This window comes from Oncorhynchus clarkii, chromosome 20 (assembly GCF_045791955.1).
Source record: "Oncorhynchus clarkii lewisi isolate Uvic-CL-2024 chromosome 20, UVic_Ocla_1.0, whole genome shotgun sequence".
NCBI lineage: Eukaryota > Metazoa > Chordata > Actinopteri > Salmoniformes > Salmonidae > Oncorhynchus > Oncorhynchus clarkii.
In genome coordinates, this window is record NC_092166.1 from 30,432,984 (window position 1) to 30,456,994 (window position 24,011).

Sequence of the window (24,011 nt, forward strand, 5' to 3'; positions counted from 1 at the left end):
CGATTGGTAGATAGCGCTATTTGGCGCTAGTCGGCTGTACCTGCACCAAAACTCTGGTATTTTTCATTCCATAGCTTGTTCTCCAATATCTTTTGAATAACGAGCCATTATGTTTTCATATTTCCATGACTGATGGAATTTCCTCATGTTCTCTCGTCTCTCTGCAGCAGACAGATAGTGAGCATTATTTTTGGGACATCAAATCGCAATAACATGTCATAAAAAATTGAGAGAATCGCAATATACATTGTATCAGCACGTAAGTATCGTGATAATATCATACTGGGCGGTCCCTGGCAATTCCCAGCCCTATATCAGTGTATTACTGTGGCAAGCAGTGAGTATATATATATATATATATAAAACAAGTAACCGCAGAAAACTCATTAATCATTATTTGCTTGTGTCTAACCTCCGCAGTCAAACCCATTACTGCATTTTAGTAATTTAGCAGACGCCCTTATCCAAACCGACTTAAAAGAGCAATTAGGGTTAAGTGCCTTGCTCAAGGGTACACCGGCAGATTTTCCCCTAATTGGCTTAGGGATTACTGGCCCAATGCTCTTAACCACTAAGCTACTTGCTACCTCTAAACTGGCTATTAAGATATTGGACAAGCTCTCCTTTGGGGAACTTTGATTTGTGAAGTGGTGAGGGAAACTAATTTGTGAACAGGAAGAAGGATAAACACCCGTGCTAATGTGCAGTATGCATCCCTCTCGGTCTCTCCACAGAAAACATTTATGAACCTGCCTCTCCTGTGTCTGACATGTTAAAAGGGAAGCGGGAGACGGAGCTGGAGTGCTCCTGAATGCGCTGCTGGGACGTCAGCCCAGACCCCCCGGGGACCCTCGAGACGTGTGTTTAAACTAATTTGGCCTGTAGATTTCCTGGTGCCAGTTTAGGGTCTCTCTCTCTCTCTTAAAACATTCACTCCCTTCTGAGAAGCCTGGCTTAGGCTCTAAGTCACGTTGTAAACACAACTTTACACCAATTCCTGGACTTGACACTCTCCCGCCGCTAAACAAAAATTTGTAAATAACGGGGAGGTTTCCTTGCATTAATCACCTAAAAGAAAAATGAAACGATTCAATGTAAAATGTCAAACAAATTCAACCTTGTGTGCAAGGATTAGTGTTCATGCTGCTGAATTTGAATAATTAATGTTTTGGCTAAGGCAATGATAAGAACAAAGTAACTGTCTCTAGAAAATCCAACCAAATTCACTACATATCAAATTGACTGTCAGAATTAATTTGCCAATCCATTTCTCTTCCAGCCTGACTTAAAGGCTTCTGCCTGGACATGACAGAATATTAATTAGGCTGAAACTGCGCACCACACCTGATATAAATGTTTATTTAAGTAGGCAAGTCAGTTAAGAACAAATTATTATTTACAATGACGGCCTACCGGGGAACAGTGGGTTAACAGCCGTGTTCAGGGGTAGAACGACAGATTCCTACCTTGTCAGCCCAGGGATTCGATCCAGCAACCTTTCGGTTACTGGCTCAACCACTAGGCTACCTGCCGCCCATATCTTCATGTAAACATACCACCAAGTAAATATAATAACAATACGCACTAACCACGGCTTTCTCTGGGGTCTGAGATGAATAAGTATGAAAATAACAAAGAATATACAGTAAATGCCAGCAAGATGAGGCACGATTCACAATTACACGCTGGCTCCAAGGCAACAACCTCAAAAGGCAGCCACCTCTAATCCTTTTAAAAGTCAAACGCTCATGGAAAAGCAAAGGTAAAACATTATACAAACACATTTTGCAGGCTTTGTCTCTTTGTTTCACCACACAAAACATTCGATGAGAGATTTGGTGGGAGATACAATATGGACTGAGGAAGGAATTTTCCCAATGACAACAAGTACTACTCACCGGAAATAACCCAGGATGATCACAGCCACCATAAGTGATCCCAGAGAGATGGAGTAGCCCACTGTGTAGATGAGGTACAAACGGTCAAATACTTCCTGTTGAGAGAGAAGGTCGTATGAAGGAGAAATGTTAAGAGAGACGGAGTAGCCCACTGTGTAGATGAGGTACAAACGGTCAAATACTTCCTGTTGAGAGAGACAAGGTCATATGAAGGAGAGATATTGTTAGTCATATCAGGAGGCAGGTCAGGAGTGAACTGTCTACTCAGAATTGTTGGCCTACTTACAGTAGCCTGTTTGAGGAAGTGATAGATGTTTGATAGGTGTGCCTGGTGTGCTACATTGATTGTTTCACAACATAAAAGTCATTGACCCAGGACATTCCAATTACACAATATTGTCCCCATAAATCTGCTGAACGCGTTCATAGGGTCTCTGTGCCTCAATGTTTGAGCCTTTATAGAGGCACTGAGGATAATGTTACTCACGGCAAAAAAATTACTCACAGGCTACGCATTACTAAACAGAAAACTGCTGCGGACCAAAAACAAAACACTATGCATCTTAAAGTTCAAAGAAGGTGCTGTCATGGTGCGCGACCATTCCAAGGTCTAAAGGTCATTTCACGGTGTGCAACCATTTTCAGGCCTCTGATTAGTTTCCGAATACTTCTGACAGTGAGCTGCCCACCAGAGGACTGACGCCCACCAGGCAATGGGATGCCCGCCAAGTGTCAGACTGAGTTGGAGATTTCTAATAAACAGAATATTTGGCTTGAGAGATGTGCCGCACTGACAAAAGCCCTGGGTGGGGTGGGGTGTGGTGCGTGCTGGGGCTTCCAGCTGGAGATAACAGCACAGAGCAGGCAACCAGAGGACATACTGCTGGAGAGGTGAGACGCAAAAAAAAAAACCTGGATTCAAATAGGATTGGTTTTATTTGAAATATTTTAGCTGTACTTGATTGAGCTTGCCTGTCTAAAATAAATCCTGTTCACCTGGCATTCCAGGCAGGACTCAATCAAACTCGCAAAGTATTTGAAATACTGTTTGAATCCAGGTCTGGACTCTAGCTAGCTACCCGTGGTTGCTGGATCAACACAGCCTAGTGGAGAGGCTCCTCTGGGGCCTGCTGTAACCAGAGCCTACTCCACTGCTGTTATCATTTAGGGATGGGGACCCAGTGCCAAACCCAAGGGTTCCTAAGTTGTGGTGCACGGCTGAAGGGTTTAATTTGGTGCATATGCATTTTTCATTAACTATAGCTGCTGCTATGAGTCCTGGGACCGGGAGACCATCAACAAACATTTGAAGTATAAGAAGAAATAAATCAGGGGCCCTCTCCTCGAAATGTGGATGGAAGGATACCCATGACATCCTCGCCCACAACCGTAATGTTGAGACCCACATTTAAAAGGGAGAGAGAAGAATGCACGTGCGGGGAGAGACCAGAGAAGTTTGGTTGAATATTCATACGAAGCCAGATATTTTGGGTTGCAGTAAGCAATCCGTGGTGCACGTTATTATGGAAGTAAGCCCAAAAGCAGATAGCCTGGTTAAACCAGACTGAATCCAATCTACAGTACTCAGGATGACCTTTTCTGAACCTTGGCTGGAGCTAACCGCTAAATAACCTTGCTCAGGTTAAGAGTGGGGAGTAGCTTTCAACAATTTCCTGCTTAGCGCCCTCGACTCGTCATTCAGGGACTGATTACTTACCGCCTCCTTTTACATGGCCCAGTGTTACCCATGGCAACCTGTTACCCATGGCAACCTGCTGACCACTAGACTTGGGCTCAATTCGAATTGAAGGCAGTCAATTCAGGAAGTGATTTGAATAAAACAATTCAGAAATGTCTAAACTTTTGAAATAGCTTCTACTGTTCAGTTTATTGAGAAGTCATTGAAAATAAACAACAAAAAAATAGATTATTGAACTGTAATTTTTGCTTGCTTCCTGAATTTACTGCCTTCAATTAAAATGTAATAATAAATAAATAATACATAATTGAATTAATAGAATTGGAATAACCTCTGTGATGATAACGGAATTAAGCAAAGTAAAGACGTAACAGTATCCGCAATCTTTCTATGGTTAAAGTTAATTTAAAGTGTTTAAGACATTTTTCTTAAATTTTCCACGTTGAATCTTTTCCTCGAATTCCTGGCTACAGCACCATTTTTGGAGAGATGTGCCGGTCATATAGCCTTTATCCCGATATCCAATTCTGCTCCAATTCATTTAAGTCAGAGGAAGAAGCCTATCATATCAGATTGTAAGAAGGGGTGCAATGGAGGTAACGCTTCGCTTCATCTAGCAATAGATTCTTTGGTCCAAACACAAGTATAATAATTCCAAACATTATTCACATAATCTCCAAGGGGGAAATAAGTCAATAGTAAAGAATTAGCATGTCTGCTTTTCATTTGAAGTAGCCTCACATTTCTGAGGGGACACATCTTTTGTTCCATTTGGCAACATTCTTCATCTAAATGGTAAACAGGGTTTTTATGTTGATCTTCTAAATATCTGTTGTTATTGTTAGGTTTCCTGCAAATGAGAAAAAGCAGAATGTAAACAAGTCTAACAATGGGGATGGCAGACAGACAATGAACACTGTAGAGGTTCAAGAAGAAGTTACAGACATGTGAGGTTCGAGAATTATTGAGACCTCAGAGCAGTAGCTAGCTAGCTCCTGCAGTACACTCACACACAAATCCCCCTACAGCTTCATCTGAATTGTGACAGAAATGAAAAGCGGCCTAGCCTACACCAGTAAAGAGGGCCTAGTTTCTTACCAATCAGATCACACGTCCAATATCATACACATTCCAATACCTCCACATTGATTGTGTAGGCTAATGCGAGAACTGCCCTCAAACAATAGAATAGATTGAAACAGACATAAAATGTCACACTTTTTTTCAGAAAAGACACACAATGGCCATTGTCCCTGTCCACTGCTATTGTGTCACATCCCTGACAAAGTTGGCATTGTCTAATGGTGTGAAGAAATGCACGCTAGGATAGACACAACTCTCACCTTCTCATTATTTTGGTTGTAGTGCGAGAGGAATTTTGCACATTCGCTGTAGTTTGCCCATGTCTTGTTGTTGGTAGTGGTCAGCTCCCATGTCCCATTGTTGTCACAGCGACGATAGGCTAGTCCTGTAGAACACAACACATAGAATACAACAGAATGACAATGCACGTGTAATTTCTTTTCACCTGTAAGTACATATTGGTGTTGTATACTAGGATATACTATGCGTGACAATTTCCTAGAATAAATGTCCAAGGCTGTTGGCCTTTTCTAGGAAACAAAGTGAATAGTATGTTAGGAGTTTGGTAGAATGTTATCACATCAGAAATCATGTGTACTTTTTCCAGTGTAACAGCCTTGTCAGATGAAGAACTCAAGTTTTTAAAGATCAAAATCGTGTTGTGTCGATGTAACTATGGAAATGTATTCAAAAGCAACGCCCCATGCCGTCTTCCAGAGTAAAGCAGACAAGTGGTTGTTTTCAAATTGTACAATAGTGACCACCATTACCTATAATATATGCCATTTAGCAGTCGCTTTTATCCAAAGCGACTTATAGTCGTGCGTGCGCATATTTGACGTAAAACTGAAAATGAGCTCAGTGAAAGAACTGTTGAACTGCAGGCTACCCAGGGCCTGTCTTACCTTTATGGTTGAAGTCGTAAATGTACTCTGGACAGGCAGTGGACACCAGCTTTCCAGGAGACCCCTCAGGCCAACAAACAATGCCATCCCACTCCGGCGAGCAGTAACCATCTGCAGGAATAGAGCCAAAGCAGTAGTGACATTTGCGCCTAGTGACTGACTGTTCACTGCCTTGGCTCCAACATTACGTCGCCTTAGGCTTCGTTGTATTCCAAGACACCAATGAGTAGCTGTTTTTAGATTGTGCTGTCCCCTGAAAAGGATACACAAATGAACGTTAACCTAATGTCATGATCATAAACAGCATGTAGAGAAAGATGGCCCCAGTAGGCTGCTAATTGGTTGGTAAGTAGGAAATGGATATAATGTCCCTTTTTCACAACACCAGTATGTTTGATCATCCAGAGAAGATGTGTGGCTGCTGCTCTCCATCAAAACTACCACTAAGGCTAAACAAACAAGCATGTCATTCCCAAAACACCTCAAAATGTCAACATGTTCAAGCAAATGTATCATACTTCAATGTTTTTAATTGTACTTTGCTTTGGCATGAATCTGCTTCCACTGTTTACGTCCACCTCACAAGAAAGACATGCTTGTTAGGCCGCATTAAAAGGAGACTTGCAATGTTGCAGTCAGGAAATAACGGAGTAGGCCTATGCAGGCATGTTTCTAATGATCCATAGGAGGGGCATAGGCCTAAATGCACTATTTATTGAATGTTTATGATCTTACCGCAGCACTCACACACCTCAACATAAAGCGCATCTCTTCTGTTAAAAGTGGTTTCAATATGGATCTTATTTGTAGAAATTCCAGGCAAAATCAAGAAAACAACAGCGACAATGGTGCAGGTTTCTGGATCCCTTGGGAAAAAACAAAGATACTATGGAACACCACTGAAGACGGAGCAGAGTCAAGCAGTTAGCGGTTCTGCTAACCTCTCTTATTTCTACCCTCTTGTAAAATCTTTCTTCCTCACCCCCTGGGTATGCGCACAGCGCGGTAAAGTTGTTGTTTGTACACTTTAAGCAAGTTTGCAAAAAAAACGCCTTCGACTCACAAGGAATTGTTGCTTTGGCAAACAGAACAAACCGTAGATCGATGTCAAGCAACCTTATGCGCATTGATACATGCGGGCAGCAGTAGCATTTTAGAACCAAATTATTCTTAAATTGTTAGCTTTACCAAACGGTGCAGAAACCCTAGCCCTGCGACAGTGGGAATGTAGTACCCTCTCCCCACAGATCCCTGGCAGAAGCCACTTTCTGGCTACGCTTTCATTTTCTATTATTGAAAACATCTTCCCCACACTCACCACTAATAACTAGATAAGGATAAAACAAAAACTGTTCTCTTTGCTATGGAATCTATTACTTTCTCATTCATGTAATCAATGTTACAAAGAGGCTATGACGGCATTATTTTTAATGTGCCTTCAAAAATCGCCCATCGTTCGGATATCATAATTAGAGAGCACACTTTGTATTTTTTTCAACTGGTTTTGGACTGAGAGAGAAGATGCATTGATGCTTCACGTTTTTTCCATATCAATGACCATATGTCCTGGGAGTGAAATCGGTCTTAGGTTTTGAGTTTTTTTCCACTGTACTTTTATAACCCATCGGACCACCTACCAACGGGCTCAAATTAAACACAGAACACACACACGTATATAATTTCCTATAATTTCCATGACCATGATTTAAATATAAATTGGACTATGGGGGAGTGGGGGACTTCGGGATTGGTGATGTAATTGAGGTTTGTAATAACGCTTTCTTTTTCCCTCCAGTCATTTGATTCAAGTCTTGCAGATGTCAAAACATATCGCAGTAGTTTTGATAGTTGCAAGCTTTTATGATTTTACACCAAGACCACAGGTTTGAATGCTGAGCTATTTTCACACACTGCAAGGTCTGGGGTCTTGAGCCCACATCCCTCCACTGACCTAACCAGGCAAACCTCAGCGTCTCCCTCAATGAAAACGTTGTCTCAGGGAAGTAATGGAGAACTCATGTGTATTTAAGGCACAAATGAGAAACAATAACAAATAGATGGGACTTCACAGTGAAACACTGCAACACTAAACAAGACCCTGGTCTTGGGCTGAGGTTGGCCCACCACCCTACCAGCCACCACTTTCAAAATAGCTAGAATAGAAGGATCAGTTCATTACTATTTGCTAATTTTACTACCACACGGTGCAAACCATTTGAAACAGTCATCCCTCCACAGTTCTATTAATAGTTTGGCTAACCACAAGTTTACAGTGGCACATAACCATGTCTTATGTGAGCACCCTTTGGTGTTAAGACAAATCTGGAAGAAAAGACAAACACCTCAAAAATGTATTCAGTTGCTATTCTTTGAGTTTGAGTCAGCATGCAAGTTTCAAGGTTTTTCCACAATAGAGGAGACCAGAATGAGCTTTAGCCCATTCCAAATAAAGGGCACTTTTCTCTTAGCCAATGTCGTCAACATTACAAAAATAAAAACTATTCATAAAACATAATGGCCAGTTAACAGCAAAAGTTTCCTCCATAATTTTGTCGCGTATACTCCCTCTCTGGCCTCTAGGTCACCAGACCACTGATTATTACACGCACCTGTCACCATCGTCATGTGCACCAGCGCTTATTGACACTCACCTGGACTCCATCACTTCCCTGATTACCTGCCCTATTTATGTCACTCCCTTTGGTTCCTTCCCTATTTATGTCACTTCCTTTGGTTCCTTCCCTATTTATGTCACTTCCTTTGGTTCCTTCCCTATTTATGTCACTTCCTTTGGTTCCTTCCCTAGGCATTATTGTTTCTGTATTTGTCGGTGCTCTGTTAGTGTTTCTTTTTTCGTTTTTTTTTCACATTTGTTTATTTATTAAATGTATTCACTCCCTGAACTTCCTGACTCTCAGCGTACAACGGTACACATTTCTACAGGGTCATCATGAGACTAACTACAGCATAGGCTATACTGTACAGAACATAATGATGTCAAAGTATTTGCCACCTATGAAGTGAAGTTCAAATGAAAATGCTCAAAATTATAAAGTAAAAAGAATACCGAATTAATCAAGCACACCAAATAAGGCATTGAAAGCTTTTTCAGGAAGAAAGTACAACCTAGCCTTTCCTCTCTCTTTAGAGGTAGGTAATACGCATACCCACATTTCAGCTTCAGCTGAGCTATGATTGTGAAGACGTGTCTGATCGGTTTCACCTGTCCTTGTGGTCGTCTCCACCACCTCCAGGTGTCGCTTATTTTCCCCAATGTATTTATCACTGTGTTTCCTGTATCTCTGTGCCAGTTTGTCTTGTATGTTTCCAAGTCAACCAGCAGTTTACCCGTTCTCTTGCTTTTTGCATTTTTTCCTAGTCCTCTGGGTTTTGACCCTTGCCTGTTTCTGGACTTTGTACCCGCCTGCCTGACCATTCTGCCTGCCTTGACCATGAGCCTGTACCTCCTGGACTCTGATCTGGTTTTGACCTTTTTGCCTGTCCACGACCACTCTCTTGCCTACCCCTTTGGATTAATAAACATTTGTAGGACTCCAACCATCTGCCTCCTGTGTTTGCATTTGGGTCTCGCCTTGATAGTGTGCAACCTTTCAAAAAGGGGTCAGGATACAGCCACCAGGCTAAGTCGATTCTACTACTCTCTGACAGCGTCACCAGGTATACAGGTTAAGTAGTCATGTCTGATGCATACGCCATGGTTCATTGTAATTTCATTGAAATGATATGGGGAAAAATGATTGATGTTAAAATATTTGGGCTGATGTGATAAATAAGAAGCATTACTACCATATATGAGTACACTAATTTATAAGGGCAGGCCGAGCCGATGACCTCATTTCAAGATGGCTGCTACCTACCTTCCGGTTAGCATTGTGAAGCATAAATTAAATAAACACGTGACTAATAAAATGTGATTTTTCCATGTGCAATGAAATGCTTACTTATGAGCTCCTAACCAACAATGCAGTTATAAAAAATACAGAGAAGAGAAAAGTAACAAGTAATTAAAGAGCAGCAGTAAAATAACAATAGCGACTATATACAGGGGGGTACAAATAGAGTCAATGTGCGGGGACACCGTTTGAGGTAGGACATCTACTTTGTGCGTGACAAGTCATTTTTTTCAACAATTGTTTACAGACATTATTTCACTTATAATTCACTGTATTACAACGCCAGTGGGTCACAAGTGTACATACACTACGTTGACTGTGGCTTTAAACAGCTTGGAAAATTCCAGAAAATTATGTCATGGCTTCTGATAGGCTAATTGACATCATTTGAATCAATTGGAGGTGTACCTGTGGATGTATTTCAAGGCCTACCTTCAAGCTCAGTCCCTCTTTGCTTGACATCATGGGAAATTCTAAAGAAATCAGCCAAGACCTGGTCTGATGAAACAAAAATAGAACTGTTTGGCCATAATGACCATCGTTATGTTTGGAGGAAAAAGGGGGAGGCTTGCAAGCCAAAGAACACCATCCCAACCGTGAAGCACGAAGGTGGCAGAATCATGTTGTGGGGGTGCTTTGCTGCAGGAGGGCTGGTGCACTTCACAAAATAGATAGCATCACGAGGTAGGAAAATTGTGAAAATATTGAAGCAACATCGCATGACATCAGTCAGGAAGTTAAAGCTTGGTTGCAAATGGGTCTTCCAAATGGACAATGACCCCAAGCATACTTCCAAAGTTGTGGAAAAATGGCTTAAGTACAACAAAGTCAAGGTATTGGAGTATCCATCACAAAGCGCTGACCTCAATCCTATAGAACATTTGTGGGCAGAAGTGAAAGAGTGTGCGAGCAAGGAGGCCTACAAACCTGACTCAGTTACACCAGCTCTGTCAGAAAGAATGGGCCAAAATTCATCCAACTTATTATGGGAAGCGTGTGGACGGCTACCCGAAATGTTTGACCCAAGTTTTAAAGAATTTAAAGGCAATGCTACCAAATACTAATTGAGTGTATGTAAACTTCTGACCCACTAGGAATGTGATGAAAGAAATAAAAGCTGAAATCATTCTCTCTACTATTATTCGGACATTTCACATTCTTAAAATAAAAGTGGTGATCCTAACTGACCTAAGACAGGGAATGTACTATGTACTAAGATTAAATGTCAGGAATTGTGAAAAACTGAGTTTAAATATATTTGGCTAAGGTGTATGTAAACTTCCGACTTCAACTGTACATGTAGGTAGAGTTAAAGTGACTATGCATAGATGACAACAGAGAGTAGCAGTGGTGTAAAGGCTATGCAAATAGTCTGGGTAACCATTTGACTAGCTGTTAAGAAGTCTTACGGCTTGGGGGTAGAAGCTGTTTTACAAGCCTCTTGGACCTAGACTTGGTGCTCCGGTACCGCTTGCCGTGCGGTAGCAGAGAGGACAGTCTATGACTAGAGTGGCTGGAGTCTTAATTTTTTTTAGGGCATTCCTCTGACACCGCCTGGTATAGAGGTCCTGGATGGCAAGAAGCTTCGCCCCAGTGATGTACTGGGCCGTTCGCACTACCCTCTAATGCCTTGCGGTCGGAGGCCAAGCAGTTGCCATACCAGCTAGTGATGCAACCAGTCAGGATGCTCTCTCTGATGCCTGCTTTTAGTTAACACAAACTGAAAGCTGGGACTTCACAGATCATGAGGATATCTTATTTGTCTGCCTGTGACCTACAGTTATTGATCACCAGCCCTGAGAGTCAAAATATTCATATTACACAACGTTTTCACCAAACAGCAAACATCTTACAAGGTAAGCTTCAATTTGGTCTGTGTTTGAGTTATAGCTACATGGGGGGGGGGGGGAGAGTTATCAAATTAATCCTTAGGTTGGTAGGAACAAATCTAGCCTGTTTTCTGATGATGTATGACTTAACGTCGAATGTCTACCAAGTAACTATATCTTTGCGCATAAAAAATATGTTGCCTGCTTACGCAATGTAGATATCCATATCCCCTGTCCTTCCCCAGACACCGCCACAATGTTTGAGATAGGTTGACGATGCAGAACTTTAGTTTGTAATACTGAACAATAACTTTTATGCACATCCTGTGTGCAAACACAGTCCAATTACCACATTCGGACACTTTCGAGAGGTTGAAAGGACACTTGAATGTAGCCTGGATACTCCATAACACCACCACAATGTTTGAGTGAGGTTGATGTGGTATAAATTGTGTTTTTTTTACTGAACAAATTGCATTTAGGGATTTCAAATATATAAAAGCACTGGAATTATATAATTTACAGACATATGCCGCTTTGGAGAGGTTTAGGGACACTTGGAAGCGTCCCGTGACCACACCTGACACCACTTACTACAACATTTGTCCATTTCTAGTTGTTAGGTCTATAAAATCCAATTTTTTTCTGATATTGCTCACAATGTTGTGGAAGCCATCTGATGTCTTTCCTGCTCTAGTCATCAGTAATTCAAATAAAAGAACAGAGTGTGCTTGATCTTGTGTATCCTGGCCTACGTAACGCCAAACTATCTTCTGCTAATTTCCTCATAATCTCCCAGATGTCTTCTTTCATCTCCCAGATGTCTTCTTTCCAAATATGCCATGTCAGAATCATGTATTTACACAGGAATAGCACCTACTTTTGGGTATGTATATTTAGGCGGAAATCTACATTTTGCCACTACATTTCAGAGGTTATTAATTAGAATGTAAGACTCCATGGATTGAGGAGGAATTTAAAAACGTTATGGTTGAAAGAGATTGGGCAAAAGGAGTAGGTAATAAGTCTGGCTGGACATCTGACTGGCTGACTGACTGCAAATTAAGAAATTATGTGACTAAACTCAACAAAAAGAAGAAAAACTATTATGAAGCCAAGATCAATGACACACTATACAGTATATACAAAGGTATGTGGACACCCCTTCAAATGAATGGATTCTGGTTATTTCAGCCACACCCGTATAAAATCGAGCACAGCCATGCAATCTCCATAGACAAACATTGGCAGAAGAATGGCCTTACTGAAGAGCTCAATGACTTTTGAAGTGGCATCGTCATAGGATGCCACCTTTCCAACAGGTTCGTCAAATATCTGCCCTGCTAGAGCTGCCCCGGTCAACTGTAAGTGATGTTATTGTGAAGTGAAAACATCTAAGAGCAACAACGACTCAGCCTTGAATGCCACACAAGCTCACAGAACAGGTTCCTAACTGCCTCTGGAAGCAACGTCAGCATAAGAACTGTTCGTCGGGAGCTTCATGAAATGGGTATCTATGGCCGATTACTTCATTGGCAAAATGGGAAAACCGTGAGCCATCCTAATTCATGCATAAAAAACTAACAATGAAAAAAATGCATTGTAAGTTAGTGTGAGAGAGGTGGGAAAACGATTGTTTTCGATCAATAATGTCAAACCTCCTGGCAATGACAACTTAGATGGATAGCTACTGAGGATGGTAGCTGACTTTATAGCCACTCCTATCTGTCATATATTTAGTCTGAGCCTAGAGGAATGTCTTTGTCCTCAGGCCTGGAGGGAAGCCAAAGTCATTCCACTGCCTAAGAGTGATAAAGCAACCTTTACTGGTTCTAACAGTAGACCTATCAGCTTGCTGCCAGCTCTTAGCAAACTGTTGGAAACAATTATGTTTGACCAAATACAATACTATGTCTCTGTAACAAATTAACAATTTCAGCACGCTTATATAGGGCACTCGACATGTACAGTGCCTTGCGAAAGTATTCGGCCCCCTTGAACTTTGCGACCTTTTGCCACATTTCAGGCTTCAAACATAAAGATATAAAACTGTATTTTTTTGTGAAGAATCAACAACAAGTGGGACACAAACATGAAGTGGAACGACATTTATTGGATATTTCAAACTTTTTTAACAAATCAAAAACTGAAAAATTGGGCGTGCAAAATGATTCAGCCCCTTTACTTTCAGTGCAGCAAACTCTCTCCAGAAGTTCAGTGAGGATCTCTGAATGATCCAATGTTGACCTAAATGACTAATGATGATAAATACAATCCACCTGTGTGTAATCAAGTCTCCGTATAAGATATTGTCGGTGAGTGCCACAGAACTAATGCTACAGGCGAAACCAAGATGAAATTTCATACAGGAAGTACCCCAGATTTTGAATGCGCTGTGTTCCAATGTCTCCTTATATGGCTGTGAATGCGCCAGGAATGAGCCTACACTTTGTCGTTTCCCCAAGGTGTCTGCAGCATTGTGACGTATTTGTAGGCATATCATTGGAAGATTGACCATAAGAGACTACCAGGTGCCCGCATGGTGTCCTCCGTCGAAATTATTGCGTAATCTCCAGCTGCGTGCATTTTTCCATTTGGTTCAGAGGAGAAACCAAACTGCCAGGAATGATTTATCATCGAATAGATATGTGAAAAACACCTTGAGGATTGATTCTAAACAACGTTTGCCATGTTTCTGTCGATATTATGGAGTTAATTTGGAAAAAAGTTTGGCGTTGTAATGACTGAATTTTCGGGGTTTTTTCTTAGCCAAACGTGATGAACAAAACAGAGCGATTTCTCCTGCACAATTAATATTTTTGGAAAAACTGAACATTTGCTATCTAACTGAGAGTCTCCTCATTGAAAACATCCGAAGTTCTTCAAAAGGTAAATTATTTTATTTGAATGCTTTTCTTGTTTTTGTGAAAATGTTGCCTGCTGAATGCTAGGCTTAATGCTATGCTAGCTATCAATACTCTTACACAAATGCTTGTGTAGCTATGGTTGGTGCAGTCCATGAGTCATGGACTGGTGCAGTCCATGAGAAGGAGATGCACTGCAGTACTTATTGCAGCTGGTGGCCACACCAGATACTGACTGTTCCTTTTGATTTTGACCCCCCCTTTGATCAGGGACACATTATTCAATTTCTGTTAGTCACATGTCTGTGGAACTTGTTCAGTTTATGTCTCAGTTGTTGAATCTTGTTATATTCATACAAATATTTACACATGTTAAGTTTACTGAAAATAAACACAGTTGACAGTGAGAGGAGGTAAAAAAAATTCTGAGACTAGAAACAAGTTATATTTTAGCACCTGGCTACACAGACGCTTGTTGATGCGCACGAGCAATGTGGGTGCAATGATTGAATAACATTTATGTGTACATTTATTTTGCAACACGAGTGGTGTGTTCAACATATCAGAAACATTTATGTGTTAGAAATTCCAAATTGTTTGCATAGCCAACTTACACACAGCATTTACACACTTACCCCACCAGGTATGCCACCAGGGTTCTTTTTACAGTCCCCAGATGCAGAACAGATTCAAGGAAACATACAGTACTATATAGAGCCATGAGTGCATGCAACTGCCTTTCATCTTATATAGCGCAAGTGAACAGCAAACCTGGTTTCAAAAACCAAATAAAGAAACACCTCACGGCACAACGCCTCTCCCCCATGTGACCTACTTGTTGTGTGTATGTATTATCACCTCTACAGGATCGGTGGGTCCCCTGCGGGAGGGTTGAGCTAACGTAGGCTAATGCGATTAACATGAGGTTGTAAGTAATAAGACAATTTCCCAGGACACAGACATATCTGATATTGGCAGAAAGCTTAAATTATTGTTCATCTAACTGCACTGTCCAATTTACAGTAGCAATTTACAGTAGCTCATCTTAGACAGCTCTAATGTGGCTCCAAGTGAAATAATACCATGCTATTGTTTGAGGAGATTTCAAGTTCATAACTGTGCAAAGTTATTAATAAACCAATTAGGCACATTTGGGCAGTCTTGATACAAACATTTTAACAGAAATGCAATGTTTCATTGGATCAGTCCAAAACTTTGCACATACACTGATGCCATCTAGTGACCAAAATCTAAATTGCACCTGGGCTGGACTAATACATTATGGCCTTTCTCTTGCATTTCAAAGATGGTACAAAAATGTTTTTTTCTTTCTATTATCTTTTACCAGATCTAATGTGTTATATTCTCATACATTAATTTTACATTTTCACAAACTTCAATGTGTTTCCTTTCAAATGTTATCAAGAATGTGCATATCCTTACTTCAGGTCCTGAGCTACAGGCAGTTAGATTTGGGTATATCATTTTCGGCGAAAATTGAAAGGAAAAAAAGGGTCCGATTCTTAAGAGCTTTTTAAAGACAATTATTTCAATTTGTGATTTGCATTTCTGTCCATTTCACAAATGGACTAATTTAAAAAGAAACCGACCAAAACTGGAGGTAAGATACTCTATGGTAATAAAATATTAGGTCGACTTAACACATACTTAATTTAAAATTTCAAATACTCTCCCAAATGACGAAGGAGGAAGCTGTTGAAGGATGAAATCTACCCTGGAATTGTACCCCCCAGCAACCTGGAAAAAGTAATAACGCCTCATTCGACAGTGACACAGAAGACATGTCAAGCTGCATTAGGGCTGATGGTGGTCAGAGGTGGTAAGGAGGCTCATCTTAGACAGCTCTAATGTGGCTCCAAGTGCTCTGCTTAGTGTTAGTGTCTGGGATCATTCTGATCAATACACTTTGAGGAACCACAGGCATGCTTTACCCTTTCCCTTTTAAACACTGAAACCATCTCGTACCGACACGTCTTTTGATGATTGATGATGATTGATGATGATTGATGATCTTAAAAAAAAAGATGTTCTTTTAAGTTCTATTTCAAGTTAAGCCTGAAAGCTGTGAACATTTGCAGAATCTGTGCACATTTGGGGAATATTGTGAGAGATAATATAACTACTGGGAATCCATCAACCATTTGTATTTCTTAGTTCTACAGTACAATACAAATTTGTATTTGTATTGTATCATTTACGAGAAAGAATGTGTCTGTTTCCAACACAGAAAGAACACAAGACCACAATGAACCAGGGTTAAAGAGAAAATAATATGACTGTCTGGATATGGAATCAAAAACCTCTTTAGAATAATCAAACTGAAAAAAATATACTGACCACAGACACGGAAAATCTGGGGTCTGCCTGAAAGTGACGGTCATTCGCACAACCACAAGTAAACAAATACAGACTGGATCAGCTTCTCTCAAAAATCCCCTGACCACCCTAACCATACAGGAAGAAATAGAATCAAATGTTCCACTCTTAATTTCAAACTATAGTCCAGCCATGGTACTATACGTAATTGTCCTGAATGAATGCTCCATATTAAAGCTACAATCTGGGATTGGATCAATGCCATCAGCATTCACACTAATTTGACTAATATGATTCAAATAGTGACAAAGGAAACCATTTCCTCCACAAGATAATTCATTATCTTGTGACAGGCTCTAAAAAAAATAAGCTTCCATTTTCCGGCGTTCTGTCAGTCAAATCATTATTCCTACAGAATGCCTGTTTTGAGTTCTGACTCGCTCAATAATCTATACATCTCAGGCTCTTAGTCGACTGTTTCCTCTGCTCTGTGTGTGATTTTTCTGCTGAGACAACACACAGTAGTAGACAAAATAATGCTTATACTTATGATATGTGTGTCAATGTGACATAACTACATTCATGCCTGGTTAACAGAGCAGGCAGTGAACCAACAGAGATTTAATTTAACTGTGCAGAGAGCCACATACAGTATGTCATTTATCCAATATCAACATGACAGGACCATTTTCATGTCAATAAAGAAAAAGGGGTAGGCTGACACATCAGGTTTAAAGAACTTTTATCTGAGAAAAAGTACATTTAAAAATCCATTTCAAACTCACCACCAGGCTTGTGTTTGTTCCTGATGGCTACCTCACACTTCCGTTTGGCTTTGAACAACAGGCCGATCTGTTCCTCTTTGGTGAGCACATCATCTGCCTCTACCTGCATAAAAAAAGGACAATGACACTGAGTTCGTACACTGAGGAGCAATCGTTCTTCCATAAACACAATGGAAAAGTTTAATAAACATCAGATAGCAGAGCGGGAATGCTTTGTTGCGAAACCACATTTAATTTCCCATATCAATAAGCATTTTATGCTAGGTTGACAGCATTATTTTATGCGAGGTTGACCCAAACAGTTTGTAACAAACATCAGATAGCAGAGCGGGAGGTTGTGTACACTCACACACACCACACTCATATTGTAAACAAACAACAAGCCTAGCCAACAGCAGTAGGGGGTAGCATGTGTAATGTGTACATAGATGCAATACAACCCGGTTATCAAAACCCCATCCCTCTCATTGTCCCAGTCTAACAGTTTCCTAAAGCACAAAAAAAGCATTTTCTTTCACAGTACAATTAAGATGAACCAAATAAGAGGCATTTGGCCAACTGTGAGTCACGGTGGTTTAGGTAAACGTATAGTCAGTTACATATTTTTATTCCCGTCTTAACTACCCATGAAGGCAAGGGGTTATCAAAGACCTTGCGGTTTCTGTTTCTTGTCTAAACAGTATCAGTTTCGCTCTTTGTTTATAGTCCCAGCTGGTACTCGTGTGATTTTAGTCACTCTGTGGCTGGTGTACCATTTAAGCACTAATCAGATATGACCTTTTCGTCTTACACCTCACATTTGCTCAACTTTCAAACCGTGCTGGAGACAGAGCCATAATATCCCAGGTGGGGTTTTCCCATCCAATGAAATGTCTGCACTGTAAAGATTACTACACTGACTACCCATACATCCAACCCTTACACACAAAGGCATTTCAATTATACTGTATACTATTTATTCTACTGCGTGACCGATTCACTACCCACTATATATAGATAGTCAAATTAGATCATTATTTTGTAAATACAGCCCATTATTACATCATACTACCTCTATTACTTGTTATTTTTTTACTTGATTATTTTATTCGTATCAGTAGCTAGGTTTCCATCCAATTTGCGACAGATTTTCATGCAAATACTCTCGAATCCGGATGAAGAAAATATGAACGTTTTCCCACCCAGTGGTGTGTTTCCACCAAATGGACTTTTTGCTAATAACATGCGTGATGAAATGTAATTGAAAAATGTTATTTTTCACTCAAGTTTTCATGTACCGAACAAAAATCAAGTTCAATCTGTTTCCATCGCATTTTCAACTCCACGGATAGTATTGTCACAAAAAAAGGTTGTGTTAAAGTGAATGTGCCTACTCTGGTCTTGACACGTGCTCGCTAGCTAACAGCTCGCAGATACAGTGCTGGTAGACTGTGCGGGTATAGTATACATGATGAGATTATGATGGATAATAGCGAGAACATTTTTATTTGTCAAATGGCTGTCAAGCATCGATCATCATGTCGATATCTTTTTTAGAAAGGGGTATCAAGATCACAGTGCACTTTCACCACCCTGTGAAGTACATCATAACTTATATCATCTGTAGCCTACTAAACTGCATAGTTTCCAGAGTCGTACTGGGAGGACCACACACCATATCGTGTTACTCCAAGTTTACTTTGATATGATGGTGATTCCGCCGCCATTTCTCAAATAATTAATTTTAGACACAAAAATATCCCACCATCAGCAATTATAAAATTGTACCGAACCTTCCTGTTTCCATGTTTTATACAGTATGACTTTACTCACAGAAAAACTGTGCATGGAAGTGTGGCTATTGATATTGATCAATGTACTACATTGTTGAGGGAGCTAGCGCATAAGCATTTCACGGCACCTTTTACACCTGCTGTAAAATGTGTGTGTGATGAATAATTCGATTTAATAGGTGCCTTTGGCAGAACGCTGAGTGCTGGGATCGGAACGCATCGGCAACACATATTGTTCTATTGATTTTGACAAGTGTCATCTTTGGCATTCATGACAATACATTTCATATGCTTGCTTCCCAGCAGGCATCTTTCCAACTGTTTGAAAATGTATGGTTGAAAATCCCGTAGAATTTAAACGAGTGGCACATAACGCACACAACTACATTTATCACTGTACATATTTTTACTGTAAGTGCAGGAAGAACAGTCTAACTGAGCCAGTGTTGCGATAATGTCAAAAGTAAAAAAAAAAAAAAAAAAAAGGTTGACCCTAGAATCTAGACCAAAATGTCTCTCTAAACACATTTACACCCACATTCTTTATGCGAGACATACATTCGAGCTCCAACAGTGCAGTAATATCTAACAATTCACAACAATACACACAAAGCTAAAAGTAAAAGAACGGAATTAAGGAATGTATAAATATTAGGATGCGCAATGTCGGAGTGGCATAGACTAAAATACAGTAGAATACAGTATATACATAAAAATATGCACACATTTTTCAAGTGAATAGTGTTCCATTATGAAAGATTATATCAAAGTAAACTTGGAGTCACACGATGATGGTCCTTCCACTACGACTCAGGAAACCATGCAGTTTATTAAACTACAGATTAAATAAATTATGATGAGCATCACAGAGTGGTGAAAATGGATGGTGATCTTGATGCTAAATATCAATGGTCTTATTCTGGTGACATGATGATCAATGCTTGACTGCCGTTTAACAAACAAAATCATTCTCACTGTTAGCCATACAAATCTCATCATGGAGACTGGCCTACCCGCACAATTTACCTGCATTGTATCTGCGAGTTAATGGCTAGAGAGCACGTGCCAAGACCAGAGTAGGCCCATTTGCTATTTAACGCAACAGTTTTTGTGGCAAAATTATCGGTGGAGTTGAAAATGCGATGGGAACACATTGAACTTTAGATTTGTATTCGGTACATGAAAACATACACGGAACTTACACAGCTTTTTAATCTTTGAACTTATATGGTGATTGTCTTCTAAACTTTCATAGTATTACCATGAGTACTGGCAAAACAGTTCGTCTTTCAGTCACCCACGTGTGTATAACCAATGAGGAGATGGCACGTGGGTACCTGCTTCTATAAACCAATGAGGAGATGGGAGAGGCAGGACTTTCAGCGGGATCTGCGTCAGAAATAGGAGTTCTATTTTAGCCCTTGGCATCGCAGACGCTCGTTGACGCGCACGAGCAGTGTGGGTGCAATAATTGGATAACATGGATTTCTACATGTATTTTGCGACACTCGCGCACTGACGTGTCTGGTCTGGTCAGCATGTTATGCAAAAAAAAAATGCTAATTTTTGTGTGCATTACATCACCACATGCAGATATTTATCCGCATCAAGTTTGTTTGGAAATTTGCATATTTACATCAGAATCTGTTGCCAATTGGATGGAAACCTAGCTACTGTGACAAAAGAAGTGATAAAACCCTCATCCCTCAGCCAGTGTCAGAATCTCAGCATGTGGTACTGTATGTCAGCGTAGGGACCTTCAGATATGGATATATACCCCATAAAAGCTGGCATGCTCCAATGTGCCACCAAGTTGACCCAAAGGAGACATTTGACTTAATGTAGGCCTACTCCCAGGAGAAAGTGAACTTGAGTCTTAGTTTTTTTTTAATGAATAATAGGTATCAGAGTACAGTCTATAATGCCTACGCCGGTTGTCTGTATATCTAAACAACATATTGTGACTTCAATCTACCTTATATCATTAGGGAAATAAGATGTGAGTTTTGTCTCTGAAGCCATGTGATTCAGGGGATATAATATTACATGACACATACCAGGCCCTCTGCACTGCAGCACTTGAAACCCTAATGCTTGATCCATCAATATTTTCACTAGTTTAAGGCTTGAAATAAGGATGTCCATTTTGAGAGCTGAATGGGGTTATAGAGGAAAGAAGACATTTATGGCCTAAGACGGTAAACAACCACAGATGGAACAACATTTCACCACACAGCGACAAGGATAGATACAACCTGTTTACTGTACTGGCTATGCCAATATAGAATATTCCACAGGTCTATTCCAAAGAAGCGAAGATCTTTTTCACATCTAATTCACTGCTGACTTATGTTGCTTTATGCAGGGGTAATGCCAGTGACAGGCCAGAAAAACAACTAAACTGAGCTTGCTGACGTCAGCCCTTGAAAAGACTGGTGTCTTCATCATCTTCGTTCCAAATCTAAAGATGGCATATTCAGAAAATAATTAAGTTTGACATTAAGTAGCCATCTGAGGTCTTTAAAGAAACTATGCACAAGGAAGTTGAAGAACAAAGATCTTAAACGTAACTGTATAGACCATTTTTACTTTGCAATTTGATTCTGCAGGTAAGAGAGAGGGCAGTGTTTAACCTTAGTTTCATGCAATGTGTTTTTAAGGCTTCCTGGAAGAGTCTGCCCCTGAACTACAAATGACAGTTTGATAAATACCTTTGTCACCTTTAAAATGTTGTCTCTATATAATGGATAAATAAAGCTATATTCTACTGTAAACCTTGACCTTTCTGGTATGGCTTAGTTTTGTGACCCTGTTGCATGGAAGAGTAATTGGGGTTACATTTGGGGCTGTGTGTTAAGACAGAAATAGGTCAAAGAGAATGAGAGCCCCCCAGGTATAATGGAATTGCCCGCAGACTCCAGACAATATTTTACAAGAAGACAGCGCAGCCGACTTGGTAAAGAAGAAATCATCCCTCTTTATAATGTCAAGATATCATGACATATCAATTCAGATTAGAGCCACCCTTTAGAGGAGTATTGTGGGTAATAAGCCTGTGCCTTACGATAGTGTTCAAAAACGGTTCCTTCTCCACTGGCCAGGCTCCAAACCACCAAAACAAACATAAGTCTTACAGGGAGAAGCTATGCACATTCTTATTTATCTGAATTTAATATAAAAAAAAAATACAGTATTCTTTTTGTTAAATATTTTTGACAGCGTGCCAAAAAGAAAATGAGGAAAGTACACACCATATAAATATGAGTTTTCATCATTGGTCCTCTAAATACAAACACTACTTGAATGAACAGACTCAAGAAAATGAATTAAATAAAATCTATTTTCAAGGAACTGTGCAGACCAATATTGAGTTTGCTGCATATAGACTGAAGGGACAAGACCATTGAAACAATCAGTGTCGTACCACTATGGCTATTGCCTGTTGATGAATATACAGTACAATTGGATCCACTCTTGCTTTATTAAGTTTATAGACCAAATAAAACTGCATCCATTTACTGCTCACTCAAAGTTGTCGTCAATTCTGTTTGAGTAACACAAGAGAATAGATTTGGTTTCTGTTGAAATACTGCAGAAAATATTGATTATTTTTGTTTTGTTGCAAATGCACATATACAGTGTATTCGGAAAGTATTCAGACCCCTTTACTTTTTCCACAATTTGTTACGTTACAGCCTTGTTCTAAAATGTATTAGTTTTTTCCCCCTCAATCTACACACAATACTCAATAATGACAAAGCAAAAACAGTTTAGATTTTGTTTTGCAAATGTATTAAAAATTAAAAATGGAAATATCAAATTTACATACAAGTATTCAGACCTCTTGCTATGAGACTCAAAATTGAGCTCAGGTGCATCCTGTTTCCATTGATCATCCTTGAGATGTTTCTACAACTTGGAGTCCAACTGTGGTAAATTCAATTGAATGGACATGATTTGGACCTGTCTATATAAGGTCCCACAGTTAGTGCATATCAGAGCAAAAACCAAGCCATGAGGTCGAAGTAAATTGTCTGTAGAGCTCCGAGACAGGATTGTGTCGAGGCACAGATTTGGGGAAGGGTACTAAAGAAATGTCTGCAGCATTGAAGGTCCCCAAGAACAAAATGGCCTCCATCATTTTTAAAAGGAAGAAGTTTGGAACCACCAAGTCTCTTTCTGGAGCTGGCTGCCAGTCCAAATTGAGCAATTGGGGGAGAAAGGCCTTGGTCAGGGAGGTGACCAAAAACCTGATGATCACTGACAGAGCTCCAGAGTTCCTCTGTGGAGATGAGAGAACCTCCCAGAAGGACAACCATCTCTGCAGCACTCCACCAATCAGGCCTTTATGGTAGATTGGACAGACAGAAGCCACTCCTCAGTAAAAGGCACATGACAGCCCGCTTGGAGTTTGCCAAAATGCACCTAAAAGGACTCTCAGACCATGAGAAACAAGATTCTCTGGTCTGATGAAACCAAGATTGAACTCATTGGCCAGAATGCCAAGCATCACGTCTGAAGGAAACCTGGCACCATCCCTAAGGGGATGGCAATATCATGCTGCAGGGATGTTTTACAGCTGCAGGGACTGGGAGACTAGTCAGGTTTGAGAGAAAGATGAACTGAGCAATGTACAGAGAGATCCTTGATGAAAACTGGCTCCAGAGCGCTCAGGAATTCAGACTGGGGTTAAGGTTCACCTTCCAACATGACAATGACCCTAAGCACACAGCCAAGACAACGCAGGAGTGGCGTCGGTACAAGTCCCTGAATGTCCTTGAGTGGCCCAGCCAGAGCCCGGACTTGAACCTGATCAAACATCTCTGGAGAGACCTAAAAATAACTAACTGTGGAGTGAGGCTCCCCATGCAACCTGACAAAGCTTGAGAGGATCTGCAGAGAAGAATTGGAGAAACTCCCCAAAT

General features: G+C 40.3%; 1 protein-coding gene across 1 annotated transcript in view; it reads right to left on the reverse strand.

Moving 5' to 3' along the window:
• LOC139377047 (parathyroid hormone/parathyroid hormone-related peptide receptor-like) overlaps positions 1-24,011 on the reverse strand; it is a 58,020-nt gene that overhangs the window by 25,439 nt on the left and 8,570 nt on the right. The window contains exons 2-5 of the mRNA XM_071120104.1: positions 17,315-17,417; positions 5,586-5,696; positions 4,941-5,065; positions 1,899-1,993 (exon numbers count right to left, since the gene is read on the reverse strand). Coding sequence (XP_070976205.1) covers positions 1,899-1,993; positions 4,941-5,065; positions 5,586-5,696; positions 17,315-17,417 — 434 coding nt within the window. The remainder of the gene's footprint in view (positions 1-1,898; positions 1,994-4,940; positions 5,066-5,585; positions 5,697-17,314; positions 17,418-24,011) is intronic.